Below are 21,157 nucleotides of genomic sequence, written 5' to 3'. Positions count from 1 at the left end.
TGGTAGCTAACGCCTGTAATCTCAGCACTTTGGGAGGCTAGGGAGGGCAGATCACTTGAGGCCAGGAGTTCAAGACTGGCCTGGCCAATATGGTGAAATCCTATCTCTGCTAAAAATACAAAAATTAACGGGGAGTGGTGGCCGGCGCCTGTAATCTCAGCTACTCAAAAGGCTGAGGCAGGAGAATTGCTTGAAACCAGGAGGAGGAGATTGCCATAAGCCGAGTTCGCACCACTGCACTCCAGCCCAGGGGACAGAGCAAGACTCTTTCTCAATAAATAAATAAACGTGATTAGAGTGGTTTTTGTACCATAGTCTCTCCTCATCCACCCTAATGGATGCCAAACTCTGCTTTTTCCTGTGCATACATACCAGTGCAATTTAAAGTTTATCTATAAATTAGGTGCACTACTCTTGCATGTTAGGTCTATTATGAAGTAAAATAAGTGTTACCTGAACACAAAACAACTGCGTTGACAGTTGCTTTGATAACTGAGATGGCTACCAAGTCACTCACAGGCAGCGGGTGCCCGTAGCCTGGAGGACAAAGGGAGGGTTCATGTTCTGCAGTTTGGTGGGGTGGGGGGTGGGGGGCTGGCGAGAGAGATTTCATCACACTATTCAGAATGACACAAAATTTAAAACTTATGAATTGTTTATCTCTGGAATTTTCCATATAATATTTTCAGACTGTCATTGATCATGGGTGACTAGAACTGTAGCTTCTCTCCACCAAGTACTCAGCACACATGCCCACCTGCACTAAGCATGTTAAAGATTTTATCTTATTTAATGTTTGCAACAACCTGTGAGGCAGGTGTTATTATTTCCACTTTACACATAAAAACACTGGCCATTAGAGAGAGGGAGTCACAAACTCATGCCCGTCACACACCAAAGCCCACTCTTGATGGCATTTATGATAAGTAACTTTTGCAGGAGTGAGACATTTTTGCTTCTGTCAAGTGAGAAGGACAATGTGAAGAGAAGGGGGAACACTTCGCTGCCTTACCTAGCAACTTCACAATAGCAAAAAATGTGGGTGACTATCATTTTAAAGATGCATTGAAACTTGTCTGTATATATACATGTAAAATATGGCAAATTGGAAAGTTCTTTTGCACACACAACAACAAAATTCCCTTTTAATTGATTTTTGTTTGTTCAATTCTCTATCTGTATCCAAACTATACTTGCAGTTGACAAATAAGTGAATATCCAACACGAACGTTTGCTAATATTTTTATTTACATTAAAGAATAATATAAAGTGAAACAATGAAGATATATGTTAAAACTTCACTTGTTTTTCATAAAGTGAGTGGCTTCCTTGCTGAATCAGGTAACAGTTTTTAAATACCAAAAGAACGTTTCTTCAAATATTTTGCAGTTCACATTATAATTGTTATAAACATTACATACTTTGAATTTGCTTTATTAACATTTTCTCCATCACTTTCTTAAGACTGGACAATTAACCAAACAATGAACCAAACCCTGACTTGTAGCATTTGCCCATTTTCATAGTGTAAATATTTCATTCCTGCTATCGTCTGCTGCAGGCTACCATCATTGTCTTTAAACTCAGAGTTGAGAAAAGACGCATGACAGCACCTCATTATATAGAGTATCTACCTTACAGATACAATAGATATAATAACCTCAAGTATATAAATAATAGTAACATAGTAAAATAATTAGGAAAAGGTAAGCTTGGTGTTTATAGTTTATTTGTTTGTATTAGTTCGATCTTTATAAAAGTACTGATATGTAACCATCTTTAGACCCACAAAAGTGATAAGTAAGTGATTGATTGAACAAAAAACACACTTAGGGTGTTTAATGGTGGAATTGCAGTGGGTGGAGCAGAGAATTATAACATAATAATGAGAGCCTCTACTATTTACTGAATATTTTCAAAGTCTGGGCACTATGTAAAGGTAAGTTTGATTCTCTGTGATTTTCAGCAATCAAAGTGGAATTTACATGGATTCCATCTTATGTAGCTTCTCCCAAACAGTTTGAAAATACTGTGATAGAGACAGGAGAATTTCTGGCACTTTAGTTCCAATTAAGGATTTGACACAATATATATGAAACACTGTATATGCAAATAACATTCAGGATATTTGACATAATTTTTTAGCTAAATACAGTATATGGAAGAACAAGCACTCCTTTCAGAGCATGAAACTCATTATAAGTCCCAGCTTCATTAAATGCTTACTGTATTGCCAGCTGTGCTTTTTTTTTTTTTTTTGAGATGGAGTCTCTGTCACCAGGCTGGAGTGCAGTGGTGCAATCTCAGCTCACTGCAACCTCTGACTCCCTGGTTCAAGCGATTCTCCTGCCTCAGCCTCCCCAGTAGCTGGGGTTACAGGCACGTGCCACCACGCCCAGCTAGTTTTTGTATTTTTAGTAGAGACGGTGTTTCACCATGTTGGCCAGATTGGTCTCAATCTCCTGATCCTGGGATTTGCCCTCCTCAGCCTCCCAAAGTGCCGGGATTACAAGCATGAGCCACCTAGCCCAGCCAGCAGCTGTGCATTTTGAGCTGCCTCCCAGCTTCTGAAGACCGGTTCCTTATTTGTGACTTAAGTAATAATACTGTCCACGCAGATCCACATCACAGAGTAGTCATGAGATTGAAGTGGGAAAAAGAAAATAGAGTGCCTTATAAGTGGTCCAATTCTGCAGACGTAGTGGCTTATTATTATAGAATTACAGCCTTGTGTATCTGCTTCCAGGATTGTTTTCTGGGCTACACCCTTAGACTGGCTAGAAAGTAGCTACCAGCCTCTGGCAATTTTAGGACATTTCTGACCATTTGTCTTAAAAATGAACTGTGTAGCAGAATTAGCTTCTCATAATTCTTCAAACTGCCTAGTCACATTTGATTTATTTATGTAATTCTTACTCTGTTCCCAGGCTGGAGTGCAGTGGCACGATATCGGCTCACTGCAACCTCTACCTCCCAGATTCAATTGATTCTCGTGCCTCAGCCTCCCAAGTAGCTGGGATTACAGGCATGCACCACAAAGCCTGGCTAATTTTTGTATTTTTAGTAGAGACAGGGTTTCACCATGTTGGTCAGGCTGGTCTCGACCTCAGGTGATCTGCCCACCTAAGCCTCCCAAAGTGCTGGGATTACAGGTGAACCACCACGCTGGCCTAAATTAAATTATTTTTATTAAAAGACCCTCTGTTCTTATTAATAGTCCTTAAGAAATTTTGGATTAGTGTAAATTACAGTCGAAAGCTCAACTGGGGCTAGGAATGCTTACAAAACACTCAGAAGTCTGAAGCCTCCCAGTAGCAAAGCTGGGAAAGGTCTTAACTGTGGGACGGTGAGAATTGAGCCTGGATTCTCTCCTGACTCTCACATCTCTTTATCTCAATGGTGGTTTATTGCCTGGGTTTACTTGGGTCATCTGGCTGATTCATTGTTGCTGTAAAAACAGGGCTGAGTGTGCTGTGCTGAGAGCCACTGAAACCGGAGGAAACTAGTCACACAAACCCTGACTATCACCTGATAGATGGCTTGTGCTGCCTGATAATTACTCGCCCTTTTCCCAGGCTGGCGCCAAGTCTTCAGCGGCCGTCCAGGACTAGAGAGCTGTTTCACCCCGCCTTGGCTGCAGTCTCTTCCCCCATGCTGGAAGGTGCAGAGCTGTACTTCAACGTGGACCATGGCTACCTGGAGGGCCTGGTTCGAGGATGCAAGGCCAGCCTCCTGACCCAGCAGGACTACATCAACCTAGTCCAGTGTGAGACCCTAGAAGGTAAGTGTAGCTCTTCTCACCCTTTAAAAAGAAAAGAAAGGAAATGATGTCGCTCTCCAGAAGCATGGAGAGAAAAACATAATCCTACGGTTTGAGAATTCTGAGTAGATCCTTATTCCTGCTGCCCGGATTTCTGGTGTCCACAAACGTGAATGAGGCAAAAAAAACTTACATCTCTATTTCTAATCTCTAAGTAACATCTTTCATTACGAATGTAGACAACAAATCACGGTGGTTAAGATACGTAGTATCTGTGACATTGCCACCAACAAAAATTCAATGTTTTCAGATCCCTTTAAAGTCTTGCAGCTACCTTGCAATGTCATATATGTTTTCTCCATTTTGAAGTTAGATATTACACTCATCCTTTATTATTTATTTATTGAGATGGAGTCTCACTCTTGTTGCCCAGGCTGAAGTGTAGTGATGTGATCTTGGCTCACTGCAACCTCCACCTCCGGGGTTGAAGCTGTTCTCCTGCCTCAGCCTCCTGAGTGGCTGGGATTACAGGCGCCTGCCACCAGGCTTGGCTAATTTTTGTATTTTTAGTGAAGACTGAGTTTTACCACATTGGCCAGGCTGTTCTGAAACTCCTGACCTCAGGTGATCTGCCCATCGGCCTCTCAGATTGCTGGGATTACAGGTGTGAGCCACCACGCCCAGCCAGATTCATTTTAAAGACATTTTGGTAACTATATTTTAAAATATTTGGTCTCCTTTGTAATCCTGTGTATTTTCATTCTACATATTTATAAACATTATTTGGAGAACAGCTTCCAAACTGCCAAGGGGTCTATGACAAAGAAAAAATATATATATTTAAAATCTTGTTCTATGGAATATATTCTATCACATTTCTCAGTATCTGTTGATTTAAGACTTTGAAGTTTACTTTTCACTGAAGTTAAAAAAAAAAAAAAAAATCAAGAGACATTACTGCTGGGGCCAGCCCTGTATTCAAAGTCCTGGATTTGACTTCTGCCATACCTAGGTAGGTGGCCCGCGGCTCCAAGCCTCTGAGCCTCAGCATTCTCAATTATAATCAATAAGTACTCAACAAGTGGAAAGTATTTCTAAACCACATTTTTCCCCCAAAACCTTACCAAAGATTCCACATTTGTAACAGCGTTTTTATTATTAAAAACAGCTACACTCACTCATTTTGAAACATACTTATAAAATCCATATAGGCCAATAATAAGGTGCTTTAAGGCTTCCAGATTTTTCTAGAAAAGGCAAGAAAGCGCTAAGAATAAAGCCTCCTAGAAAGGGTACTAGAAGGCAAAAATGAACCAAAGAACCTTCTAAAGGTGACTTTGCAGCTCCTCAGGTAGGGCTGAAGGGTCCTGAGGCCACTTCTTTGTAATTCTGACCAGTTAAAGCCAGAGTTCAGACAGAGCGACCCAAGTTAGGACAAACCCTGCCTTTCATTAGCATTGGAAACAGCAAGAGCCTTTCAGATAACTAATTTTGTTGGCTACAAATAATTACAGTAAAACTCCAAATCCTAAATCATTTCAGCATATTAAAATGGGAATTTGGTGACTGGAGAATTTTAATCATGTATAGAAAATCTGCATAAAATAAAGAACACAGGGCTAAGTGTTGCTGAGAGAAGCCATTTTTAATGAATTTTATTTAGCTTTCAGCCAAGCTCTTAAATGAGCTAAGGAATGTAAATTTAAATGCAAGGAATACATAAAATATCTTTGTGATAAAAAAAAAAAAAAAAAAAAAAAAAGCCTGCTCACAAAAGAATTCAGCTAATCAAGGGAAGCCGTATCTAAAGCCATCTAAAGAATTCTAGGCTGGGAGAGGTGGCTCGTGCCTATAAAACCCCGTCTCTACTCCCCGAGCAGCTGGGAATACAGGTGCCTGCCACCACACCCGGGTAATTTTTTCTAATTAGCCGGGCGTGGTGGCAGGCACCTGTATTCCCAGCTGCTCAGGAGGCTAAGGCAGGAGAATTGCTTGAACCTGGGAGGTAGAGGTTGCAGTGAACGTAGATTATGCCACTGCACTCCAGCCTGGGTGACAGAGTGAAACTGTGTCTCAAAAAAAAAAAAAAAAAAAGTTATAAAAATTAGGTCAGGTGTGGTGGCTCATGCTTGTAATCCCAGTATTTTGAAAGGCCAAGGTGGGAAGATTGCTTGAGGCCAGGAGTTCGAGACCAGCCTGAGCAGCATAGCAAGACTTTGTCTCTACTAAAAATTTTTAAAATTGGCTGGGCATGGTGGTGCATGCCTTTAGTCCCAGCTACTTGGGAGGCTGTGGCAGGAGGATGTCTTGAGCCCAAAAGGTTGAGGCTGCAATGAGCTGTGACTGCACCACTGTGCTCCAGCCTGGGCAACAGAGTGAGACCCTGTCTCAAAAAAAAAAAAAAAAAAAAAACAAAAACAAAAAATAATTCTAGAAAGTAAAAAGATAAAAATCAGGAATTTAAAAATTGTTCCTTATATTTTCTGCTGAGGTCCCTTTTAATCCAAAGACTCGTTGAGGGAAGGGGACAGATAGAAGGAGGGAGAAATGAGATTAACAGAATCTTCCCTCTGCGAAGACTGTTAGCAGAATCCGGTATCTTCATTTTCGGTTTGGGAGAGAAGAAAAGATTTCAAACCCTCTCAGAGACCTCAAGAATACAGCTTGTGCTTCAATAAACCACCCGAAGCCACCCAGCCTGTGCTCTATTGCTTTATTGACACCGCGTCTCATGATTTCTACCTCTCTCTTTCCAATCCTTTTTTTTTTTTTTTCAACTATTTGTTTCTCAACTACATTTGAAGCTGTGTGCCAATCTACTGTTCAGAGACTCCCAGAAATATCAAGTATGAGTCATCAAACCATATTCGGGTTATCATGACTGCTAAGAAAACAGATCTATACAAGAATTTCACGTCCTCCGTTACCTGAGGACACGGGGGCTTAGAATGGCTGTGACCACCTAACAGGCTGCCAGTGATGGAGGATGGATAGAGCTATCCGTGTCTCCATTTCCACAAAAATATCCCATTGCCTCCTGAGTATAAATTGAAGATACATGAATAGGTCTGTGTTGAGTTGATGTCTACTCCATCTTGAAATAGAAAATAATGAGTGTTCTACCTGATCGTTTCATAGGATGTTGAGAAATGTGTGTGAACAGCAGTGCAACTGTCGCATCTCTGAATGTACTTAGGGAGACTCAGTCCGCCCCGACCTAGGTTCAAAGTTGAGAAGAAATCAAGCACACTTATTGGGATAGAAGTTAAGGGCTTAAGGATTTCAGTTTGCTTTTGCACAAAATATACACCATGCAAACTATGGATAAAGAACAGGTTACACCGTACCATTCCGATACCATATGTTGAAGCAGGCACTTTCTATAAAAGAAGAGCTAATTTGGCAAAGATTAAATTTGCTTTTAGTCTTTTTAAGTCATCTGGTCTTTAAAAGGAAAGTGTTCTGATATCAACCAATTGTTTTAGAACAACTTGCAAGGAACTTATAAGGTTTTGGGTAATTTTAGAAGAGAGAAAATAAAGATCGTCCGGCAACGCTTTGAAAAGTGTTAGTATTCATAATGTGCTTTTGTGCATAAGTGGGTGAGTGTGGTAAGAAATACTCATGTATTCTGAGGCCTGCCCCTGACTAATTATGACTTGATTCAGTCTCTGGATCCACTGTGACTCAGTCTTTCCTAGGTACAGAAGAAGAAAATTAGTTCCCATTGTCTTTGTCACTGGTATTGCTTTAAGGTTGTATCTGTAAAGAACCTTTAGGGTCTTTAAAAGTGACTTCGAACCTAAACTATAACTTTAAAAGAGCACAGGACATTCTTTTTAAAAGTTACACTGCTGTTTGCATCAGAATTTTTAAAAATTACGAATAAGACTTTTGAAAATATTCTTCCCTTGGCCGGGCCTGGTGGCTCACGCTTATAATCTCAGCACTTTGGGAGGCCAAGGCAGGCAGATCACAAGGTCAGGAGTTTGAGACCAGTCTGACCAATATGGTGAAACCCCATCTCTACTAAAAATACAAAAATCAGCTGGGCATGGTGGCATGTGCCTGTAATCCCAGCTACTCAGGAGGCTGAGGCAGGAGAATCTTGTGAACCCGGGAGGTGGAGGTTGCAGTGAGATGAGATCATGCCATTGCACTCCAGCCTGGACAACAGAGCAAGACTCCATCTCAAAAAAAAAAAGAAAGTATTCTTCCCACCTCAAAAAAGACAAAATAGTAAATTAATACTTAAAGTTTAATAGTAAGTGGCCTTTTCTAGAACATATGAAAGCAGTGTCCACTGGCTCTCAAGATGTGGGAGATGTTTCTGGATTATGTCTTTGTGTTTTGAGATGGAGTTTAGCTCTTGTTAACCTGGCTGGTGTGCAATGGCATGATTTTGGCTCACTGCGACCTCTGTCTCCCAGGTTCAAGTGACTCTCCTGCTTCAGGCTCCCAGGTAGCTCAGCTTACGGGCATGCAACACCATTCCCAGCTAATTTTTTGTTGTTGTTGTTTTGTTTTGTTTTGTTTTGTTTTGTTTTGTTTTGTTTTGTTTTATAGTAGAGACAGGGTTTCTCCATGTTGGCCAGGCTGGTCTCAAACTTCTGACCTCAGGTGATCCCTCTGCCTTGGCCCCCCAAAGTGCTGGGATTGCAGGCATGAGCCGCCAGCCTGGATTAAGTATTTGCTTTGTCTTTGCCACAATTTGTTAGGAAGGGAATGAGGGAAGCTGATTATATCTCACCAACAATGGTGCCCCTTTCAAGGGGCTTGAGCTTCAGAGCTTCTCCAACTGTGTGTTCAGATAGGAATTAGTTCAACACCATCTAGTAAGTACTTTCTAGCTAGGGCCAAGAAAGTAAAGATGAACAAGATAGAGTCCCTGCCCTAAAAATAATTCTACTGTGAAGAATAAAAATATTAGAAAAATGAGAATCTGGCAGGGCACGGTGGCTCACGCTGTAATCCAAGCACTTTGGAGGCCAAGGTGGGTGAATCACCTGAGGTCGGGAGTTCAAGACCAGCCTGACCAACATGATGAAACCCCATCTTAAAAATAAAATAAAATAAAGAAAAATGAGAATCCCTTAAGGATGGGAATTGGGCAGTACCTACCAAAATTCCAAATGCTTGTATACTTTGTCCAGAAATTCCAAGTCCCATAGACAAACTTACACACATGTGAGATGACGGCTGTACAAGACTCTTTATGTGGCATAGTTTTGGGGGGGGGGGTGGTTTGGTTTTGTTTTTCATGAGACAGAGTCTCACTCTGTTGCCCTGGCTGGAGTGTAGTGGTGTAATTTTGGCTCACTGCAATATCTGCCTCCCAGGTTCAAGTGACTCTTTTGCCTTTGCCTCCTGAGTAGCTGGGACCACAGGCGTGCACCACTAAGCCTGGATAATTTTTTGTGTTTTTAGTGGAGACGCAGTTTCACCATATTGGCTGTGGCAGGTCTTACTAACCTGCCTCAGACTCCCAAAGTGATTTACCTGCCTCAGATTCCCAAAGTGCTGAGATTACATGCTCAGCCTTTTATTTGACATAGTTTGGAATAGCAAAAGATGGAAACGAATCAAGTGTCCCTCTGCAGAAAATAAGTTTTCATTTTTTAAAATTTATTTTTTAATAGAGACAGGGTCTTATGTTGCCAAGGCTGGACTCGAAGTGGGTTCAAGCAATCCTCCCACCTTGGCCTTCCAATGTGCCGGGATTATAGGCCTGAGCCACCAGAACCAGCCAGGAATAAGTTAAGTAAGTTATAGAAATTCACATCATGGAATATTCTGCATATAAAAGGAAAAATACATGAGGAAGCACTCTAAAAGGAGAAATATGGAAATATTACCAAGATACATTAAGAATAGTAAGGGAAAGAACCAGGTGTGGCATGGTACTCTTTAATAAAAAGGGGGATACATTTTAAAAATATACTTCCTATATGATTGCCTAGATACAAAGAAACTGTGAAAGGATTAAAAAGAAACTAAAAATAGAGGTTACTTGAAGCTAAGAATGAGTGGCAAGGGGTGGTGGGTGGGTGAGGGACAAGCATAGTGGCCTGTCACTGTTTACCATATATATACCTATTACTTATTATTACTATTATTATTATTATTATTTATTTATTTATTTATTTTTGAGACGGAGTTTCGCTCTTGTTACCCAGGCTGGAGTGCAATGGCACGATCTCGGCTCACCGCAACCTCCGCCTCCTGGGTTCAGGCAATTCTCCTGCCTCAGCCTCCTGAGTAGCTGGGATTACAGGCACGCGCCACCATGCCCAGCTAATTTTTTGTATTTTTAGTAGAGACGGGGTTTCACCATGTTGACCAGGTTGGTCTCGATCTCTCAACCTTATGATCCACCCGCCTTGGCCTCCCAAAGTGCTGGGATTACAGGCTTGAGCCACCGCGCCCAGCCCTAATATTATTATTTTTAAAGATGTGGTTTCACCATATTGATCAGGCTGGTCTCGAACTCCTGACCTCAGGTGATCTGCCCACCTCAGCCTCCCAAAGTGCTGGGATTACAGGCTTGAGACACCGCGCCCAGCTCTATTACTTATTTTTATTTTCAAAATAACATATAGGAGCCTGACTGATTTCAAAGAGCCTTCTGTGCTTCCTTAGACATTATTTGTACCTCTAATTATAGCACTTTCTCTGCCTTGTATTAAAAAGACATATCCAATTTTGTCTCTTTTCTGTTAAAACACACACACACACACACACACACACACACACACACACACACACACACATATCAATAGCTTCCATCAGGCAAGAAAAATGGCACTGTGCTTAGAAGGTTGATCTACCTTGTAAGCCCTTCCTCAGAATGCTTCTGCCTTTTCTAAAGCTGCCTCTTCAATTACAAATTCCATTCCTTATCCTATGTCCCTGGAAAGTGACCATCTCCCTTTAAAGTCTCCATTTAAGTCACTTTCTCTGTAAGCTCTTTTTTACTGTATCTATGGTGGGGTGGAATTGACAAGCTTCAACTTTATGGTCCATTGTACCTTGTAATGAACCTAATCCTGTATAACATCTGTGACATTTGCATAGATGTGTCATCTTGAGGCAGAACGTTTGCCTCGTTTGTTTATCTAGCTCCAGAGGCTGCTGCAGTTACAAGCTTAACTGATAAATGAATATATGGCTCTATCTGCTGTATTGCAAGCTTTTTTATTTTTTTTAATACAGGGTCTTGGCTCTGACACCCAGGCTGGAGTGCAGTGGCATGATCTCAGCTTATTGCAACCTCCACCTCTCCTGGACTCAGGAATCCTCCCATCTCAGCCTCCTGAGTAGTTGGGACTACAAGGATGGGCTACTGTGCCTTCCTAATTTTTGTATTTTTGTAGATATAGGGTTTCACCATGTTCCCCAGGCTGGTCTCAAACTCCTAAGCTCAAGTGATCTGCCCACCTTGGCCTCCCAAGGTACTGGGATTATAGGCGTAAGCCAACCACTAACCAGCCTGTAAACTTCCTAAAGGCAGAAACTACACCTTAAACTTTCTTCTCTCCTATCTCCCTAAACCTCAGAGTGTATTTTGCATATGGTAAGAATCTGAAAATACATGCTGGGAATATCTGCATGTTGGGTTCAAGTCCTGGATCTTCTGCTTTATGGCTCCTGGGATTCTAAGCAAGCTGCTTAACCTTTAAGTGTTTTGTTTGTTTGTTTGTGTGTTTGTTTTGTTTTCCTTTTTTGTTGTTGTTGATTGTTTGTTTTTGAGACAGGATCTCATTCTGTTGCCCTGGCTAGGGAGTGCAGTGGGGTGATCAGGGCTCAATGCAGCCTCAACCTCCTAGGCTCAAGTGATCCTCCCATCTTAGTCTTTCAAGTATCTGGGACCACAGGTGCATGCCACCAAGCCTGGCTAATGTTTTTGTCATTTGTAAAAGCAAGGCCTCACTTTGTTGCCCAGGCTGGTCTAACTCCTAGCCTCAAACAATCCTCCTGCTTCAGCCTCCCAAAATGCTGGGATTAACGGGCATGAGCCACTGTGCTGGCTCAGTGCTTTCTTATCTCATCTTTAGATGATGTCTCCCTGCCCTAACTCCCAGTTCACTGGGAGGTTCCAAAATACCTGAAGATGTTTTGTAAATTGTAAATCTTAACAATACACCCCTGCAATGTAGTTTATATATAACAAGAATTTGTTTTCCCTCTTCTGCTAGACTTTGAAAATCCTGAAATAGTTCTTTACATTTTATGGTTTTGGGTAATGACGTTTGGATATGACTCCATTTAATTGAGTTTGTTCTCCATCAGAGAGCACCAATTTTGAAAATATTTGTTCTGGCGAGCAAAAATTAAAATGAAGATTTTCAACCCTAGTAACATTCACTAGACTGTATAATGAAGTTCTGTGGGGCCACTGCTATATTGGTCTTAAGTTTTAATCACAAATTAAATTTAATATTTGAGGCTCATTTATGTGGCAAAAAATGCATTTGGAGCTGTGGAGAGTACGAGAAAGATCAGGCTGCATGCCGTGGCTCATGTTTGTAATCCCAGCACTTTGAGAGGCCAAGGCAAGAGGATTGCTAGAGGCCAGGAGTTCAAGGTTGCAGTGAGCTATGATTGTGCCACTTTACTTTAGCCTGGGTGACAGAGCAAGACTCTGTCTCAGAAAAAAAAAAAAAAAGAAAGAAAGAAAGAAAGAGAAGAAAAGACATCATTTACTACCTAGACAATTCTGTAGTTGATAGGATGTCATAAATTAGTAAAATTAGATAAAAATTCAAAATTCAAAAATGGTTCAAACCTATTGATAGCAGATATACTTGGAGGTGATCCAAATCTTGAATAATAGGTTGAGAAAAGGCCAATGGAATGGGGTTTCAGGAGGAGAAGAACTGAGATGTCAAGGCATTCTAGGCAGGCAGAGAAAACAAATGAATTTAAAAGGGAAAAAATAAAAGCTTGTGGATGGGGAGTAACCCAGTTAGGCTGCAATACTAGAATACCTGGAGATAAGGCTGGAATTCAGGCTGGGAAGAACTCTGAAAAACCTTCAAAGTTTGATTTGAAGTTTCAAGATCCTGAAGCTAACACCAAATCCTCATTCAGTGTTATCAATTATTACTCTCAGTCAAACTTGCCAGTGTGGAATACAGGAACAAGTTACTTCTCTGAGCTTCAGATTCTTCATCTATGAAATGAGATTATTGTTGAAGTTAAGAGACTATGTATATTAAAACCATTCTGGCAACGGTAAAGCACTCTACAAATTTTATCAAAGTTGTCTTTAATCTGCCTGAAACTTTTCAGTGGCTCTTGCAGGATCATTACAGGACCAAAACAATTCTTAGGAAAGATTTAACTTGAGGCAAGGAGCAGAGGAGAAATGAGCCTGGGAAAACTGATTCAAAGATTGCTGCAGTAATCGAAGTGTCAGATGTCATTCAAACAGGGGAGGAAGGAGCAGAAACCAGGGAAGAAATGCAAGGCATTTCAGGAGTAATATAAGCACCAAAGAGGACTGTGAAGTTTCAACACCCTGAGAATAGCAGTACATTAGCAAAAATGGAGAAACAAGTGTCTGGTTGTTCATCTTCTGTTGTATTTATAAAAAGTCTGAGTAATTATCAGATTTGATGGTTGATTCCAATACGTTGGTTGGAAAAATTCTGGTTTAGAGAATAAAAGCTGAATTCCTTAGTAATTTATTTTGGAGATAGATGGGTACAATTGAAAAAATAATATTTTGTGGTGGATTCTCTATGCTGGCTCTTTACCTACTTGCTTTTTTATTTTTATTTTTTAATTTTTTGAGACAGAGTCTTGCTCTGTTGCCTGAGCCAGAGTGCAGTAGCTTGAACACAGCTCACTCCAGCCTCCACCTCACAAGCTCAAGCAATCCTCCCACCTCAGTCAGATTCCTGAGTAGTGGGACCACATGTGGGTGCCACCATGCCCAGCTAATTTTTTTTTTCTTTTGTAGGGATGCGGTTTTGCTATATTGCCCAGGCTAGTCTGAAACTTCTGGCCTCAAGCAGTCCTCCCACCTCAGCCTCCCAAAGTCCTGGGGATTACAGGCATGAGCCACTGCACCTGACTGAAAGCATAGACTGTATCCATTTTGTGGATGAGGAAACTGAGTTCAGAAACATCAGATAATTTCCCTAAGTTCAGCAGCAGCAGCAGAATGTGAGAAAAGGTAGAATGGTAGACAGTCACCTCTCTGTTTTTAGTAGAGACAGGGTGTCCTTATGTTATCCAGACTGGTCTCAAACTCCTGGGGTCAGCAATCCTCCTGCCTCAGCCTCCAGAGCAGTTGGGATTACAAGCATGAGCCACCATACCCAGCCAAACAAAAAATTTTCTGAAACTAGTGTGCCAACAAACTAGTAGATAATAACCATGAAGTCTAAATTCCCTATCCTGACTCGTTCACTAGCCAAGTGATCTCAGGTAATTCCCTTCCCACAGTGACTGCAACCCACAGAAACACGTTTATATTATGACTCTGAGCACATACACTCAGGCACACATTCACACTATGTGATATACTCTATTTGTTAAAATAGCAGAATCTATTTTTTAAATTCTATTGCTGTGTGATACCTATTAAATTGATTTAGTTGGTAGTGATCCTACAGTTTGGAATATGTTCCATTTTCCTTATCTTAATAAAAAAGAAAAAATGCCACTTGCCTCTCTAGACAAAAAAGTAGCGTCATTTTCCCAAGTGTGCTCTGTGGGTGGCCCATTGTTTTTTAGTGGCTTGGGAGGTTCCGTCCCATACTCTTTTCAAAGAAATCACTTTAATGTTGTAAAGGCTTTCAATTCCTACAGTAAAGAAACTTGTGTCTTCCAAATTTATTTCACCATAAAGTCTTACTACTCACATACCTATTTAGATAAGCATTTAGGGAAATAAAGGGAAAAAATTAAGTGGACTCATTTTGAAAACTGTAAAACTGTGAGCACTGTTGTTATTATTGACTCATCATCCTAGAGTACATTTCAGACCCTAAGATTCTCTTAGAATCTGAAAGCAAGCATCCCTTGGATCATTTTAGTGCTGGGGAAGGTAGGTTCCTTCTACTCCAGTTGCTTTTTCACTGATTGGAGTATTATAAGAATCCTACAGGGTATGAAACAGTGAGACGTTTAATTTCAGGATGTCCCTGGCAGCTGAAAGGGTTGAAAGTTATTTAACATGAAGGAAACATATGTCACATGAGCAAAATATCACGGTTTTGAAAGAAATACCATTTGTGTCACTTCTGCTGGCAAATATTCCTTGGTGCTGAGAATTCAAACTGTCAAATTGCATACAAATCTGAAATGCCAAAATGAAAGCCAAACAAGGCATGGCAACAAAGTAGAATTGTTTTAAGTTAATTAAATAGGTAATTGAGCAAATAAATTCTGCAGTCACATAAACAGCATTTCTGATGCAAAATCTACTCCAGACACTGAGGAAGACTCCAAGAACCACATTGTCCCTAATTGCAGATCCACCCTCCCCCAGCTACCAGAGCAATCAATTCATAAGCTCACAGTGGCTTCCTATTATCTCAGGATAAACATGGCACACCAAACCCTCCCTAGGACAGTCCTGCCTTTTTCCTTTGGCTTCAATTATTACCTCCACTTCTCTACCACTCCTTTAAAATTGACACATAAAAATTGTATATATTTATCATATACAACATGATGTTTTATTTTATTTTGTTATTTTATTTTATTTTATTTTTTGAGACAGAGTTTCTCACTCCTTTACACAGGCTGGAGTGCAGAGGTGCCATCTCAGTTCACTGCAACCTCCACCTCCTGGATTCAAGCAATTCTTGTGCCTCAGCCTCCTGAGTAGTTGGGATTACAGGCATGAGCCACCACACCCAGCTAATTTTTATATTTTTAGTAGAGACAATGTTTTGCCATGTTAGCCAGGCTGGTCTCGAACTCCTGACCTCAAGTGACTCGCCTGCCTCAACCTCCCAAAGCACTGGAATTACAGGCATGAGCCACCACGTCCAGCCTTATGATGTTTTAATATATGTATTAATTATGGTGTCAACCAAAATTAAGTCTGTTGAGGCAGAAATAGTTCGATAAACTTTTATTGGAGGCCCTATCAAGGAAGACACAGCAACAAAGCTGGGTGTGTCCCAGAGTCCGCTTCAAGTTGGAAGGCTTTTGTGGGAAAGTGTAGAAGAACGGAGGAGGACTTTTCACACCAGGGTTGTTCTTTTCATTGGAGGGCACGATACAGAGGTTATCATCACTGGCTACAGATGATATGCAGGCTAAAATGCCAACATGCAAGACAGTTAGTAAACTTCATGATGCAGAAACTAGTCACCAAAACTTGATGATTCAGAAACAAATCAGGGCCCTTTCAGTGTCAGTGGGTTATGTATTAATCAGTACATCAACAATTTGAGGGACTCATGGTAAGATTCTTTACTCTGGGACAAGACAGGAAAGGACAGGCATCGTAAGACCTCCCCCGGCACGCTAATTTGGAAGCCTGCCCAATGTGACCTATAGGTTATCAATCAAGTGAATTAATATGTTTTAACTCACATACTTATTTTTTTTGTGATGAGAACACAAAATCTACTCTCTACATGATTTTAAAAATACAATACATTGTTACTTACTATAGTTACCATTTTGTACAGGAGGTCTCTTGAAGTTACTCCTCCTATCTAACTGAAATTTGTATCCCTTGACTTCTTTTCTCCTTCACCCTCTCACCTACCCCTGACTGAGTCTTTTTTTTTTTTTTTTTTAATATAGAGACAGGTTTTTGGTTTGTTGCTGCCCAGGCTGGAGTGCACTGGCGAGATCATAGCTTATTGCAACCTCACACCCCTGGGCTCAAGGGATCTTCACACCTCTGCCTCCCAAAGTGCTGACCCACCACTCCTGGCCCACTCCTTGGCCTTTGGTGACCACTATTTTACTCTCTACTTCTGAGTTGTCCCAAATGACAGGATTTCTTTCTTTTTGAAGGCTAAACAGTGTTCTATGGTATATTTATACTACCTTTCCTTCTCTATTCATCCGTTGATGGGCACTTAGGTTGATTCTATGTCTTAGCTGTCGTGAGCAATGTTATAATGTAAGCAGAAGTACAGATATCTCTTCAACATACTGATTTCATTACATATATACATATGTGTGTGTGTTATATGTGTGTGTGTGTGTCACACACACACACACACACAACACACACACCCAGTAATGAGATTGCTAGATCATATGGGAGTTCTATTTTAAATTTCTTTCTCTCCTGCTTAATGCTTCAGCAACACTAAACTGCTTTAAGCTCCCTGCACACACCATATCTGTACTAAGTCATCAAATGCCTGCCTCTGTTCCTACTCTTTCGCCCCTCTTCCTCCACTCTTACAAAGCATTTTAAGGCTCATCTCCTTCAAGACACTTTCCTAGGCTGGGTCTCATTTTCTATGTTCCCATAAATCAAGGACCTTATCTTTATCACTGAATTAACACATTGTTTGAATCATCTGTGGCTGCCTCCTCCTCTACCAAACAGTGAGTTTCCTTGGGGACAACGAATATGTCTGGTCTATCTTTGGGTCTCCTGTAGTTGGCAGCACATAATAGATGCTTAATAAATGTTTGAATGAAAGATCCAATAAGCTCCACGTGTGTGCTGGATGTTGCCGAGAACATTTCAGGTACTCAGATATACAATAACACTTATATGTTGGGTACTGCACAAGCAGTCACAGATATAACTAAGATAGTGTCACTGCCTTCTGGGTTAACATGCTTAAGACCATATAATATCCTATAATAGGTGTTATGCTAGAGGTTTCATCAAAGTACTTTCAAATTCAGATGAGTGAGATTGAATAGTTTGCCTGAGATAATTAAGTCTTTACGGAGCAAGTGATAATCTAATTGGTTGGCAATAAAATAAAGTTTTAAGTGACTTTGAAGTCAGTTATACCTGGGTTTGAATCACAGTTTATCTACGTGATCTTTTTTTATTTTTTAATGTATGTGATCTTTAAAAAGTTCTGATTTTTTTTTGTTGTTGTTGTTTTTTGAAATGGAGTCTTGCTCTGTCACCTAGGCTGGAGTGCAATGGCACAATCTTGGCTCACTGCAGCCTCCACCTACCACGTTCAAGCCGTTCTCCTGCCTCAGCCTCTCGAGTAGCTGGGATTACAGGCGATCACCACCAAGCCTGGCTAATTTTTGTATTTTTTAGTAGAGATGAGGTTTCACCATGTTGGTCAGGCTGGTCTCGAACTTCTGACCTCATAATCTACCGGCCTGGGCCTCCCAAAATGCTGGGATTATAGGTGTGAGCCACTGTGCCCAGCCCTTGAACAAGTTACTAGCCTCTCTGAGCTTCGGCGTTCTTATCTGTACAAAGGCATAGAAATCATTTTCACCTTACAAAATTGCCGTGAGTGTTAAATGAGATAATACAACTTTAGTGCAATACCTGGCACCTAATAAGCACTCGGTCACTGGTAACTATTATTTTAATGTTACAACCAGACCTTGAAGGGTACATTATAATAAGGTAATCTGCAAAGGGGTGCGGGAAGAAATTCTAGAGTGGTGTTGGGTTAGGATTTACTGAAGTATGGATGCTAGAAAAAACATGGCTTGTTCAGGAGGAAGTGACAATCACCAAAGGGGGAATTCAGTTCAAGCCAATTGCCTGGCAACCAAAATGGATGACATTTAAAGGATGCATGGTATGGTCTGGTGGAAATGATACTGGGTTATAAGAATAGGGGACTAATGTCCTACTTCAATCTCATTAGATAACGCCACCATTTAGTCCCACTGAGCTTCATTTTCTTCATCTGTAATAAAAAGATACTGAAACAGGGCAGTGATGGCTGCCCATGCCACCTGCCCCCACACCCATAATAGCTACCACTAAGACATTTATCTTTTCCATCAAGTTGGGATGGAGCATCAGTATCCTCAACAGTTTCCCAGGTAGCTATCTCCAAATGAACAAAACCTGTTTGTGGATTAGGTGTTTGTTAGGTTTTTTTTTTCGACCTGCTAAATAATACCAGGTTTCTTTAATTGAAATATTTTGTGCGAGCTGGGAATAGTGGCTCCTGTCTGTAATCCCAGCACTTTGGGAGGTCAAGGTGGACAGATCACTTAAGGTCAAGAGTTCAAGACCAGTCTGGCCAATGTGGTGAAACCCTGTTGGTGGCATGCACCTGTGGTCCCAGCTACTCGGGAGGCTGAGGCAGGAGAATCAAGTAAACCCAGAGGCAGAGGTTGCAATGAGCTGAGACTGCACTCCTGCCTAGGCTACAGAGGAAGACTTTGTCTCAAAAGAAAAGAAAAACACATTTTGTAATGTGCTGGATTATCCATATTCACATTAAATGTTTGTTGCTAAATCATATTTAGACCTTATATCAAAATCTAATAAAATAATACGTATGTATTACTATTAAGTTAGCATGAATTCGACTAATGTTGAAAAAGCTATTTGTATATGCTCAAATTTTAACCTGATTTGGGGTTTCATTTAATTTCAGATCTGAAAATTCATCTCCAGACTACTGATTATGGTAACTTTTTGGCTAATCAAACAAATCCTCTTACTGTTTCCAAAATTGACACTGAGATGAGGAAAAGACTATGTGGAGAATTTGAGTATTTCCGGAATCATTCCCTGGAGCCCCTCAGCACATTTCTCACCTATATGACGTAAGTTATGACAGAAAGCCATAATAAACCCCAGCCTGCTAGTGCAGATGAGTCCTCACAGTGATAGGTGGGGTATTAAGGCAGAGTCAGACTTAAGGCCTTTTCCATTGTTTGTAACTTTAAATTCATTCGAATTTTAGCAAGTGATCAGCTCATAGATCCACATTTTTGCATTAGAAAATGGATTTTATTGATTATAAACATGATTATATCAGTGGTGGTAGCCTCCATCTAAAGCAATATTTTCAGTTTTCATTTAAAAAAAAGTGTTGCCAATGTTTAAGGCGTTAGGAAGGTAATTTTATGTGACATTTTTGGATCAATTGTGATGGTCGGGTTGACAATATCTCAAAGTATTCTTAAGTTCATAGATACTACTCCTAATTCCCTTTGTAACAGTGTAAGTGGCTGACGTGAAACTTACATGCATTTTATTTTTAGCGATCACCAGTGCTTCCAGTTGTGCCATACGTGAGCTCCTCATTCTAAAAAATGTTTGAACTCCCACACAATACACTGCACTTTTATGATACTAATTAATAAACTTTACTTAGTGCTCAAATGGACCATTTGAAATAGGTTTGTGCCTTTCCAGTTCTCCTAGCTGACAAACTGGGAACAAAGATCCGCAACAGATGAGCTGTGTGTTATGTAGATAAAATTTAGATATAAAGCACAGAGTTCTGAAGACTTGGTCCAAGCTCAGGTCTGGTGCCTGGCACTCACGCATCAATGTATTTGTGGAAAGAAAATATCAGTGAAAAAAATGCTGGCTAATATAATCCAAATATTAGTCAAAGGGGAACAAAAGAACAGGACTTCATGTCAAATACTGTGCTTAGCACTAGAAATAGGAAATTAGAGACATGTTGTATGAATAAAGAAAACTGGGTGTTGGCTATGTGAAAGCATGGCTTTGGGAGACAACCTAAAATTTTTAGAGGCAGATACCAAAAAAATATCATAAGAGAAAGCCTGGAAAAGTAGAAAACAGAGGCTCCTTCTGAAAGAGCAATTTCAGCCTCTGTCTGGTTGAACGATAAAATGACAGTATTGCCTCAAGAAGCAGGGAGTGAAAAACATCCGCTTATCTGACCAGGAAGATGCTCCCTCTATCCTTCTATTCTTTCTTCATCCTTCCATATCTCCATCATCCATTCGTTTTTAATTTTTAAGACTGAGTCTTGCTCTGTCACTCAGGCTGGAGTACAATGGCATGATCTTGGCTAACTGCAGCCTCTGCCTCCCGGGCTCCAGTGATTCTCCTGCTTTCACCTCCAGAGGAACTGGGACTACAGGCACCCACCACCACGCCCGTCACCTGCCTCAGCCTCCCAAAGTGCTGGGATTACAGGCATGAGCCACCACACCTGACCTCAGAGTATTTTTCAAGGGTGTGTGTGTATGTGGTGTATTTTGTTGGTATCTGCAGGGCCCTTCCTAAAAAGTAAAAACCTTAAGGAGAAACCCAAAATTTGACAGAGATTAAAGAAGATGCCGGGATTGCTCACAGAGCATTTTCCTCCTCCTTGTGATGGTTGAGAGGAAATAGAAAGTGCTTAGGCTTTGGGCTGAGTCAGATCCAAGTTCACATCTAATCTTCAACAGCTGCCATGAGTGAGGCTCTGCAAGCAGTGATGCCTCCTGCAAAAATGCTTGGCATGGATAATTATGAAGACAGGAAAGATTCCT

The 21,157-nt window shown here is 40.7% G+C and overlaps 1 protein-coding gene across 1 annotated transcript in view; it reads left to right on the top strand.

The window, feature by feature from the left end:
* Positions 1 to 3,505: 3,505 nt before the first annotated feature.
* ATP6V0D2 (ATPase H+ transporting V0 subunit d2) overlaps positions 3,506 to 21,157 on the top strand; it is a 53,403-nt gene continuing 35,751 nt past the window's right edge. The window contains exons 1-2 of the mRNA XM_003940497.4: positions 3,506 to 3,781; positions 19,294 to 19,465. Coding sequence (XP_003940546.2) covers positions 3,652 to 3,781; positions 19,294 to 19,465 — 302 coding nt within the window. The 5' untranslated portion in view covers positions 3,506 to 3,651. The remainder of the gene's footprint in view (positions 3,782 to 19,293; positions 19,466 to 21,157) is intronic.

Source organism: Saimiri boliviensis, chromosome 15 (genome assembly GCF_048565385.1).
Source record: "Saimiri boliviensis isolate mSaiBol1 chromosome 15, mSaiBol1.pri, whole genome shotgun sequence".
Lineage (NCBI taxonomy): Eukaryota > Metazoa > Chordata > Mammalia > Primates > Cebidae > Saimiri > Saimiri boliviensis.
The sequence above is the reverse complement of the archived record's forward strand: the minus strand, read 5'-3'. Positions and strand labels throughout refer to the sequence as shown.